We start from the raw sequence: 12,398 nt of genomic DNA on the forward strand, positions 1-12,398 counted from the left end.
GCAACGTGAGGCTGTTTCCTCTTGTCATATCACTCGTTACCTGGGAGAAGAGACCCACCTCGTTACAACTTCTTTTCAGGTAGTTGTAGAGAGCGATGAGGTCTCCCCTCAGCCTCCTTTTCTCCAGGCTAAACAACCCCAGTTCCCTCAGCCGCTCCTCATAAGACTTGTGCTCTAGAGCCTTCACCAGCTTCGTTGCCCTTCTCTGGACACGCTCCAGCACCTCGACGTCCTTCTTGTAGTGAGGGGCCCAAAACTGAACACAGTATTCAAGGTGCGGCCTCACCAGAGCCGAGTACAGGGGGACAATCACTTCCCTACTCCTGCTGGCCACACAATTTCTGATACAGGCCAGGATGCCATTGGCCTTCTTGGCCGCCCGGGCACACTGCCGGCTCATGTTCAGCTGGCTGTCGACCAAAAGTTCTCAGAAGTCAAAATTCAGAATGCACATCAATGTGAAAAGTTAAAACTACTCTCTCCAGTCTGTGTCACTTTGCATTTTTCTATAAATGATTTAATCTGCTATTTTGCTAAATATTTGATTGACAACATTAAGTCCCTTCTTGGAGTTCTTCACAAGCTTCTCTAGTTTTGACGTCTGGAATAATTTTGAGTTGAAAATTTTGGTAGTGGCTACCAACAGTCATAACTTTACTAAAACATTTTCATTTCTATGTGCAAGTAGAAACACAAATCTTAGAAAGAAAATTCTCTCTTCTCATCTTATAACTGATACAATTTGTTTTCTAGGCCTTTCAGATAAAATATAAATATGCAAAGCCTTTGGAGTACATTTCTTACATTGGTGTTGGATTGTCCATTGCCGGTCTGGTCATTACCATTTTGTTTCAAATATTCACTAGGTAAGAGTGAAAATGTAAAACTGCAAGTATTTTACACTAAGTTACAATATTTTGCTCTGTATATAGTTTGAGGAAAACAAAGAGAGTACCCAGTTTAGAACATATTGCAATACTATTGATCAGCAGGTAATGTTAAAAAAAAAAGAGCTAATGATGTAGCATAGCTTGGGAAGTAAGTGTGGCTTCCTGCTTAAAGTGAAGACACAAGATGTCTCAACCATACCACTCACCTAGATGAAACTTTAACCTTTCTGTTAATGTTAATCTTTTAATGTGAGGATATCTACATATATGTTTATTATTCAATAAATCCACCTTCAAAAATGTGCGATTTGAAAAGAAATGATATAACAGAGTATGGAAGAGCCCAGTCTGGTAAAAGGCCAAGCCTTTCATAGGAAACACTGGGCATGGCTGCTGACAAGAAAAATCTTTCCATCGCTTTGACAGGGCAGCTCACCAGCTGTAAGATAATAAAGTGGGCAGTGTGCTACTGAGGATTAGGTCAAGGGTTGATCATTTTACCATGGACTCCCATCATCATGTCTAAAAATTTGACGTCCGGCTTATGTCCCAGAGTGACATGTGTCCCATCTACATGGGGTAAAGGCAGTCTGCCATTTCTGTTGCATTTCATGTCCCCCGCTGTCCCGCTGACATCTCTGTTACTACCCTGGGCAGGCAGTTGACAGCACAGACCCAGTGCTGTATATTGCTATGTTGATCCATGCTACACATTGAGGTGTTTAGTTCATTACTCTCACTTAATATTAGGCTTTTAAAATGTATAACAGTATTCCACCACCAGCATGACCTCCTTTTTATTTTCCTGTATGCCCTGTACCCTGGTATTACCAGTTACCAATAAGCCTGTTATGTTGGTGTCTTCATTTAAGGCTAGTCATTTCAGCCCACTGTCTTGCCGCTTAGACTTTCAGCATTCATGTAGAAGCATATATATCACTCCTCAGGTCCTCTTCTTGCTATCCTATTTAAATGTTACTCTGCTTTCTGTTGCCTGTTTCATAGTTTCTATATTCTGTTGCTTTCTGTTTATAAAACACCTGTAGAGAACAGATGATTTCAAAGCACCATGATTATACAGCAATGTAGGTTACGTACACTGCTTGTGCTACAGTTTTATTGTGAGTGACTTAACTCAGATGCAATTGCAGCAAACTTGCTTGATGGATGTGCCCGTGATTAATGGTGTCATGTGATTCCCCCTTGAACAAAGAGCAAAGTCATGCCAACAGAGTTGTAGTTATTGTAGGTGAATGCATGTTTCTCATCCTGCTTGCACTAATGTAGATTTGGAGCAATTCCATCACAGTCAATGTATTTTAGATTGTAGGAGCTTCCAGACTCTGCCTTTTAAATGCATTTATAAGACAGCATTTGGAAGTGGAGGTTTATTATTCTCTTTTACCTTGAAGAGTGTTTAGAAACACTTGTCTTAAGCTATTCCACCTCTTAACACTGAAGAAAAGGATTCTGAAAAGAGCAGAGTGGAAAAAAGAAAATGCATCCCAACTGCTGTTGGAAAGGGCCCAGTCCTAAAAGGTGCTGGGTATTCTCTGTTCTAGTTGAAATCAGACACAACTGATGGATTTGGTAAGTTGTCTGAGAGTAATGACGGTGTAGAATTCTGTAAACAAGTTATTGCTTTGTTTTCTGTCTGTATTAAAGACCGCACACTCTAGCTTGCTTTTAATGTCAATGGAAATGAGGAAGTATTTTACAATTTTTCTTATTTTGCTCTACTTTTTTCTCCTAAATGTATTCCTACCAATAGGAAAACTCGGAAGTCGTCTGTAACGTGGATGTTAGTGAGTCTCTGTTTCTCTATGCTCATTTTTAACATCATCTTCATCTCTGGAATTGAAAACCAAAATGCCAGGAATCACAGCAGCAATACCACCAGCTACTACCAGCAATATCTTCCTTATGATACCGACAGTAACACCTTACTCACATCTGACGTGGTAGATCCTCCCGCAGACTCCTGGTGTACGGTCGTGGCTGTCCTACTGCACTACTTTTTGTTGGCGACATTTATGTGGACAGCACTCAATTCTGCACAGTTGTACTTACTGCTGCTTAGAGCCATGAAGCCCCTGCCTGGACACTTCCTCGTAACCATGTCAGTAATTGGATGGGGTAAGATTTGAAGTCATATATGGCAATTCTTACCAAAGTATCAGTACATAGTACATTCAGGGAGAGTTGTAAAGATAGTAGATCAGTAGAGAGCAATTATAATCAGTATCTCTCTGGTTTGGCGCAACATGATTTAATAAATAATCTCCCATTACTGCTCACACAACTGGTATAAGCTGAGCTCGTTTTCATTGTCCTGTTACGGCACTGAAACTGATAGCTTGTTCACTAGCACAGCAACTTAGGTCTGTTGCATGCAGGAGGAATTTTCACAGTAATCAAGGCATTCAACCATCTGTTTCTCTCAACTAAGTAAAAAATCTTTCAGACACAGTGATTGCATATATGGACTCAAATTCTTCATTTAGATATCTCTGAGATTCCTCGTGACCTCAGCCAGAGCCTTGCATGCACCCAAAAGCAAGGACTGACCGACACTATTTGTTACGTAATAATAAGCAAAGAGCACATTCTTAAGACAGTAGAGCAGTTAGCAGCAACACTGCAAGCTGAAAGGGAACTACTTGGAGGACTGGAGACAGATGCCCACTAGGTAAAGTAAAAATCTCAGCCTCCTTCAAGAAACTCTTAAAATACAGCGTACGGTGATACCTGCCTTTTCCGTGTTGTGTATTCAGCTTGTGTGGTGTGTTGTTTCTGATGGCATCTACCAAGCAGTTTTAGATCCTGATTGTTTTATTACTATGTTTTGCATTTGGGTGGAGGTAGAGGCAATTCCTCTAAAACTTTTAGAATTTGGACTGCACGTGCAAGCCAGAAAACGTTCAGTGAAAGCTATCTGGCTACGCTTCACTGTGCTCCATGTATATTTGCATGACAGCACAGCATTAGGTTCTTCACTGTGTCCCATCACTAGTTACACATGTCCGAAATAGCATGATTCTGACTCACTGCTTTTCAGACCTACTTTGAGAGCGCAGCAAATACTTGGCAGTCTAGAAGATCACTAGTAGGGCTGAAGGAGGGAGAGAAGAGGAAAAGACTTTAAGAAGCATGCTTATTTCACAGACAAAAACTTGTGTGGGAGGCTCCTTCCCATGAGATGTGCCACTTAGACTCTTCCAACAGGTAGGCAGGAGACATGGAAGACAGGAAGCAAAGCAAAGGCATCGAGGAGGCAACCCCACACTGCCATGCTTCTCGGAGGGCAAAAGTTACCCTCTGCATCAAGCTGGTATGAAATGTAATGGTGCTTGGTGCAGAATTTTTCTTAAATTACTTTCCCACTGCCGACAAGAAGGTAGGATTGCACAGCTGTGATGAGGGAGTCAGTACAGCACAGGAGTGAGTTTGCTCTGTCACCATTGGCATTGTCTTTGGAAGCTGTTGTTGAAGCTCTTTAATGGCAAAAATCAGCAAGTCATGGACATGAGCTGTCCTCAGAAAAATAGTGCTCACAACCCTCAGTCCTGCCTTTTCTCTAGGCTATTAAAACCCCACTTAGCTTAGTGCAAGGGAGATGAAACAGAGCTCTTAAAATCTATGGATTTTAGGAGGCAAGAAGCTGTTTGTGGGGAAGGGAGATAAGGTATGCCTATGCAACTGAACAATAAATTTCTAACGTCTCTCCTATTAATCAGGAATCCCTGCTGTAGTAGTTGCAATAACACTTGGAGCTACTTACAGAGAAGGAAAAGCTTTAAACTACCGGCAGGAAGAATTGTAAGTTCATGTATTATTACAATACTTGCTATCCCACACCTTTTGTGATGGCTTATTATTAGAACAATTCTAGATTTATTGTTACAATAAATTTCTAACGTCTCTCCTATTAATTAGGAATCCCTGCTGTAGTAGTTGCAATAACACTTGGAGCTACTTACAGAGAAGGAAAAGCTTTAAACTACCGGCAGGAAGAATTGTAAGTTCATGTATTATTACAATACTTGCTATCCCACACCTTTTGTGATGGCTTATTATTAGTACAATTCTAGATTTATTGTTGGTATACTATTTTGTATATCTAAGTACTTAAAAGAAAACAAAACTCTTCACTCAAGCTAAACATTCACTATAAGGAATTGCAGTTTCTCCCCACTAAGGATTCAGGGAACTGGATCCACATCTGCCTTGAATCCTCCTGCAAGATCCCCTGTGACTTTAAATGGAAGCTGTAGATGCTCTTAGCCTAACTGAAATTCAAGACCTTAATTTAAGTGCATAACTGCATTTCAGCACCTAAACTTAATCCTCCCATTTATTTAAAATCTTTCTGGCCAACATAACTATATCCCTATTTACCCTGTGTTTTTGGTATCTGCATTCATTTGAGTGCCCACATACCGAAGCAGGCTATCAGGCTTACAGTGTACCTTGGTGATAGTGGATGATACAGAACAAAGGTAGACTTCTTTCGGAAATGTAAACACAAACCCCCTTCCACATGGTGGCCATCTCATGATACTCATTTAAGGAGTGTTGACTTCCAACTTGAGATTATTTGGCAACGAAAAAAAGAGGTAAAGATTATTGCAGGATAACCCTGTCCTCCTGAAGTTGCCCCTGTTTTTGTTTCAACCTTCGTCCATTAGGTCTCCCCTATTACTCTTTAGCTCTATTATAATATATACCCTAAAGATAAACTTGCATATGATGGCCAGGTACCTATTTGGTTAGTTATACTGCACCTTATTATATTTCTCTACGCAATTTGTTTGATAAATCATTTTGCATTCCCCAGAGAAAGAGAAGCTTGATTGAAAGCCCTCAGTTCTCAAGGAATGGTTGCCTTCCAGAGATAGGTTAACATGATGTAGAAAGCCCTATGAGGTCTTTCAGGATGAAAAATGGAATATTATTTTGTTTTGTTTTGGTATTCTGAATAATGTGTCTAACAAGTCTTTTGAAATGGTCTCTCTTTATATTAAAAGTTGCTGGCTTGCAGCACTGGATCAAAATCAGAATTTCAGCGTGCAAAAGCCCATGTTGTGGTCATTCCTTTTGCCAGTAGCACTCATACTCCTGTTTAACATCATCATCTCCATCAAGATCACAGTCTCTGTGATATGGAAGAAGAACGAGAATTTGACAAGGTGAGATGGCATAGGACTCCTCAGATCTTTCAGCAAATGTATTCCTCAGTCTCTTGTCACCAGCTCAGACTTGTCACAAACTCAGATTTTTGACAAAATCTTTTGCTTTAAAGAAATGTACACTTAAAGCAGTCAGAAAATGAATTCCGTTGTTGCAATGGGTCGGACTTTGTTCAAGTGCATATCAATGAACACATTTCAGGCTTTTGCCCCCTTCTTTTTTGGTTGCAGTGTTATTCAACTTCAATGAAGCTTATCCCCGATTTAAATCAATGTAAGTGAAAGCAGAGCTGGGTCCAGCCAAATGAGAATTATGAATTTCTCAGCACATCTGAATGTCAGGCCAGTTCTCTGGCAGCTTTGAAGCAGATTTACTTGCTCAATTTTACATCAACACTCCATATATTGTCACAGGCTGCGTGTCACAAACGCTGCAGTGTACATTGTATTATTTAAAAGGTATTTGCTTTAATTTTTATTAATCCCATGGAACTGATCTGTTCAACAAAACTTTGCACCATTTCTTCATTCCTCTTACGTACAATTTTCATGGTTGGCGCAAACCAAAATACCTTATCTCTGACTCCTCTCAGGCTTGAGAGAAACTGGATATCCAAACTTCATTGGCAGCTTATTCTTACATTCAAAATTGATCACATTTGGATTTAAGTTATAAGCATTCTAAAAAGCTTATACTAGACAACGTATTAATTTTCAATGCTTCTTGTTGCCTTGCTAAACCTCACTTTTTTGTTAAAGAAAGATACATCCAAGCTACGTATTCCAAACACAGATTATTCTGATAAGCTTGGATATATTTCTTTTTCTGGATTTCTTCTCTGGATGATACCTCAAACATATGTAGGGAGGTGTGTGTTCTCAACTCACCTGAGTAACACATCTTTGCACCACAGCCCTCAATAAATAAAATAGAAAGTTTAAAACTCAAAAGACATTAAATGGTATAGAGAAAGACTTAATAACTTTTTGCTGTGTTTCTAGGAATAAAAAGGATTCATTTATGAAAAAGATGATTGGCACTATCTCTATAGTTGTAGTGCTCGGAATCACCTGGACGATAGGCTACCTCATGTTAATAAGTCATGAAGAAACAAGTCTGGTTTTCAGCTATCTGTTCTGCATTTTGAATGCTACCCAGGTAAAGTATTTAGCAATTCTGAGACTAATAATTGAGATAATGAAAAAGAAGATGTCGAATTTATTTGTTCTATAGCTTGCTATAGTCTGGGAACTTGTTGGAAAGCAGTTACAGGGATTCAGAATTTTTGTTCAGAAAGGGATGCTATCCTTCTTGTAGGGATGCTATCCTTCTTGTCTGTCACTCATAACACTTCTCCCATTGTGCAAATCAATGTGGGATTTTATTTCAAGGTCACCACTGAAAAGACCTTCCTGTCTGAGCGGCTTCTCTTACACCAAATCATATATAAAATTATATTCAGAGTGAGTATCAGGAAAAAACTTCCGCATCAGCTGTGGGAGAGTCCCAGGGAAGTAACTAGAGCTTCGTGGCTTCGCAATGATTCTGGATAAAAGCCTACAGGAAAGCATCTGCCTCTTTTTCTCCCGTGACCCTGCTGGATGCTTGGCTTTATCGTATAAGACATATGAAGTACTTGGAGTAATGGATCGTTCACTATTACACCACTGAATATTTTCTACAAAACAGATAATCGGACATATGTGAAAATCCCCTTATCCCTAAATATTAAGTTGTTTACTATCAGTTTGATGTACCGAAAACTGAGGGCCTGTACACCAGTGGGGATCAGGTCTGCAAACTCTCCGTGCAAAAAGTCCTGAAATGATTGTTACTATACTGACGGATGGATTATACCCATGATTTACAACTGAAATCATGAACAGAGATAGAATACAGATCCTCCTATTTAAAACCATGAGCCCTTTTTCTTTTTGTAACCCAGGATACTCACGATTAATGCTTGAAATGAGAATTTAGAAGGACCGGTATAGAAATTTCAAATTCCTGTTTCCCTCTGTGTGTCTGCTTGAATTGCTGATAGGACACACCAGCCACATTTCATGCTTATGGCATGCTCAAGCAGGTCTTACCTTCATCCGATCCAGCAGAGGGTAATAATACGATTGTGAGACACGCTAGCTAATCCATTACAATGTGCAAATGAGGCGACTATAGTTGCAAACCCATAGTTACATGGAATAATTTTTCTATTGAAAGTACTTCTTGTATTTCAAGGTATTAATGTCATTGTTAGTGGTTACTGAAAATTGTTTTGTGGTTGTTTTTCAAGTCAAATAATATTGACTAATCTTTTCTGGTTTTATCAGCAAAATACTAACTCCACACTTCCGTTTACTCTACAGGGACTTCAGATTTGTATTCTGTACACGTTCAGATCACCAATCTTCAAGAAAAAAGTTTCTGAAGTGTTTCCTGTTTTCCAGGTGCCAGAGGTACCACTGTACCTGCATTCAAAAACTTACTACATTTCAAAATCACAGCCTGCAAAACATCCACAGGAAGCTTTCAGATCAACCCAGACTTCTTCAGAGACTATTTCCTTGTCTACCTTCCCCAACTGCAGTTAGAAACCTGGAAATACGTAAAATGCAATCCTGCATTTTCATGGTTTGTTCCATGTAGATCTCACAGGTATCTCGAATGATGGACGTACTACTCCAACTGCAGGTAGCTGGAAATAGATCATAAGCCAAGACCACCAGGCAGCAAAAGCAGGACCACAGGCTAGCAAGACTGTGCAATTGTTAACCAGCAATGCCGTGCTAGATCCCCTTGATACTACTTGTATTGCATGTCACCGAGGAAGGTCTTTGAAAGGAGTTGAGGTTATTATAGTTTTATATTACAGTAAGATGTATAGAAGTTGCTCTATTTATGCCCTTCTCATTTTTCAGGCCTGTTGAGCATGTTTACCTAGCCTATGCACTGTAGCTCTCCTCTCCCTTTTCTAAGAACAATTTCAATTTAATTGGAAACCAAAAGGTAAATCAACAAACAGCTCAGTTCTCGTTGGCTCTGGGTCCAAATTCTACTTACTACGTCCATAATGTGTTGGCTTGGTCTTTACAGAAGAAAATCTGTCTCTTAGAATGGTCTTTTAAATTTCCCAGCTACCACTTCTTTATTATAAATGGTAATTAGACAAAATATTCTCTTTTCATATGAGAAAATGAAAAAAAGAAGTTAGATGCTTGAAGAAACAGGCTAGGAAAGAAATTCGTTATAAATATGTAACATAGGTCCTATTCACATCACCCCCAGCACTAGCCTGTGATAGGAAGCAGGTTCACTTTCGGGGGCGGATGGGTGTTACCAGAATAGCAGCTGGAGTGCTTCCGTTAGCAGCCTGCTCTGAACTGACTTTGGGCTGCACCTTTCTCTCAGTTTCTCTGTCCTTTGGCTTTACGGGGAGCTTGGAAGAGGGGCCCCTTGACCTAGGCATTAAGAGTTTGGTTTCTAAACTTAGGCTGTAAGTAAATATAAACCCTCCCCCTTCTCCATCCACCTTTTATTAATATTGCTCAGTACAAAAAGGTTGAAAGCAACGGCAAAGGGAGAGGGGAGAAGAGTTTCTGGCTGTTGAAGTGAGGAGTAAGGGAAGAGGAGAGTACCTTGACGGAAGGAAGCGTATGGTGGCTTGAGCACAACCGGTGTGTGAAGCTCAAGCAGCTCATCCCACTTTGTGACTCCAAGCAAAGCAGTAAGGCCCACTGTAGTGGGTTCTTGTCTAAGGAATGGGAGTAGTTATACTGACTCATCCCATTCTCCCCTGCGTGAGAAAAAAGCCTGAGAAGTTTATACAGGTAATTCTAAAAAATCTTATTTCTTTATTCTGTTCTCTGAACAAATATATTTGTATGTTTTGCCATCTCTGGTTTTAATAAAATAGGAACACTATGTTGAATTCTAAATAATCTGGTTTAAGAGTGGTCAGATTTACCTCCCTCTCTCGTTTTTTTCTGAGAATGAACGTGGTGTGTTTTGAAAACTTCCAAGCTGCTCCAAGTAAGGTCACGGGCATGATCAAATGCGATGGCTGAACATTTAGGGATAGCACCTCTGAGTACCCTGGGCATCGTACATGAGACTTTCTGAATGTTTTCATAGAAGTGTTTCAGTGGTCCTGAGAAGTTCTCCGTGTCTTAGGAATCCGTGTTCTCTCTATGAAGCAGAAAATAAATGTTCTCTAGCATTCATAAGCCTCAAAACAGAGCAGTCATATCAGATACAAGGCTGAAGTTCATCACCACTGCTCCAGAAAAGGCAGAGAACGTCATTAATAGCTATCTAGGAAAGGTAATTCATACTTTTTTTTTGGACGGGAAGTTTATGTTTCTATGGGCATCCATTTTTTTATTTGTAAATCAAATGTATAATACCTGCCTTTGACAATTCCTTCAATTTCATTGAAGAAAGAGTATTTTAGAAATTACAGTGTGGTTTAGGAAGGATGATATTTGGTCGTGTTGTAGAACACAGCTAGACACTGTGAGGATGGCTCCTTAAATGAGTGATAATATTTTCTAGACTTTGATATTTTTCCCCACAAACAAAAATATTCTCTAAAGCACATCCCATTTAATTTTGAACACAGCTCTTTTAAAAAAACTAATAAATATATTGTCTCCATATTATACCAAAAAACAAGCAAAAACCCCAAGAAGAATATGAAGAATTGAATTGGAAAAGTGTTGACTTTTTACTAATTTAATTAAACATCCTGTATCTAGGTATTTCAGATGTTAATAAAATGCTGTTATAGCCAACACTGAGCACGTCTCACCTAATGGAAAACATTTTCAGCATAAAAAACCCCAGAAAATTATACATTTTATGGCTTTTTTTTTTTCGTCCAGGGAATCCTAATTTCATAAGTGGAACGAAGCAAAATGATTTTTTTCAGGTTATATGCTTAATTGTTACAGGAACAATAGTTCAGCTCTTATCTACACGTGGAATATATTGATCTTAATAATGTAGTGAACTTTGGCATTCTTTGTGATATGTGGGCTTTACAGATCACAAAGTTTCTTCTTGTTAACACTTTGGAAACACTGCTTTGATAAAGAAATGGATTGGAGAAGGACTGAATCATCAGTACAAAGGTATGAAATATGAGAGGCGGAGTTTATGTGTGTAATGGATGGAAAAGTCCTATTTTCCAGATCTCTTTCCTGTATTTTTAAAAGCAAAGAGACGAACTTCATTTTTGGTATTGAAAATGTGCAAATTATTTCTAAATATTTTCTAATACTTATCAAATAAGCCTCCTGAACCACTCCCCTCCTCCTCCTCAAAATATTCAGAATTAAAAACACCTATCGTATTAAGCTTTTTTCGCCCCTCTTTCCATTTCAGTGGTGCTGAACACTTGCTTATTGCCAGCCGGACTTCTTGTTACACTCCTCTAAGCAGAGACAAAGCTCTAAGCAAAGACAAAAAAATCAAACTCCTATGACTTTTTTCTTGCCCCAGCAGAAATCGCCATTTAGAAGCCTCGCTTTTCAAGACACTAAAGAAAAAGGTGTCTTTTCAGAGGCATCTCTAACTCCAGGAAATGACTAACTGCAGTTGTGCTTTAGCTAGCTCCGCATAGGTACTCCCGTCACGCGTACTAGCACGTGTAGCTTCACTTATAAATGAAGCAAGGCAGCAGGAATCTGAAATATCCTAGAGCAGCAGAAGGCCCAGTTCCAGCAGCTCTGGGAGAGGCGCGCTCAGCAGTCCCTCCCTGCACCTTTAGCAGAGAAAACTCAGGAAATCAGCTGCAGAGCCACCCCTTTCTCTCTTAGGTGGACAAGGTTAGTAGCGACTGCCTGGAAGGGTAGTCTTATCACGGAAATGGCTGTTCGAGGATGAAGAGGCTCTCTGCGCGAGGGTGGCGGCGGCCGACAAGTCGCGTGGAGTTTCGCGGCTGACCTTTCACCCCAGCACCGCCAGCATACGAGGGCCAAAGCTTGCGTTGCGACGCAAATCCCCCGTCACAGCGCTCCGCCTGAACTGTCGTTCGCCGTTGTTTTGGCCACGTCTCCCACGGTTCGGCTGCAGCCGGACATGCCGCCCCCAACTCCCCCCGAGGGCCGGGAGAAGGGGCATTACTCTTACCTCAGGGGTGCGCGTTAGCCGGATGACCGGCTTTCGGGTTCCGGGACAAGAGTCTGAAAGGTTTTGCCCCAAAGCCTGGTTATTTGGTAAATACCGGCTGAAAACCACCCCTACGGGGGTGGCAGAAAAGAGTGAGGTGACAAGCACGTGGAGGGGGGCGGCGGGTGCTCGAGCCGGGGGGTAGGGCGG

General features: G+C 40.4%; 1 protein-coding gene across 1 annotated transcript in view; it reads left to right on the plus strand.

Annotated features, from left to right (window-relative positions):
- The window catches only part of ADGRG7 (adhesion G protein-coupled receptor G7), a 32,568-nt gene extending 23,897 nt beyond the window's left edge, over nt 1-8,671 (plus strand). Inside the window, exons 11-16 of the mRNA XM_009289813.1 lie at nt 754-866; nt 2,662-3,026; nt 4,628-4,709; nt 5,918-6,079; nt 7,082-7,238; nt 8,447-8,671. Of these exons, the coding sequence (XP_009288088.1) occupies nt 754-866; nt 2,662-3,026; nt 4,628-4,709; nt 5,918-6,079; nt 7,082-7,238; nt 8,447-8,671 (1,104 nt within the window). The remainder of the gene's footprint in view (nt 1-753; nt 867-2,661; nt 3,027-4,627; nt 4,710-5,917; nt 6,080-7,081; nt 7,239-8,446) is intronic.
- Nucleotides 8,672-12,398: the final 3,727 nt, after the last annotated feature.

This window comes from Aptenodytes forsteri, unplaced genomic scaffold, assembly GCF_000699145.1.
Source record: "Aptenodytes forsteri isolate BGI_AS27 unplaced genomic scaffold, ASM69914v1 Scaffold61, whole genome shotgun sequence".
In the NCBI taxonomy this organism is placed as follows: domain Eukaryota; kingdom Metazoa; phylum Chordata; class Aves; order Sphenisciformes; family Spheniscidae; genus Aptenodytes; species Aptenodytes forsteri.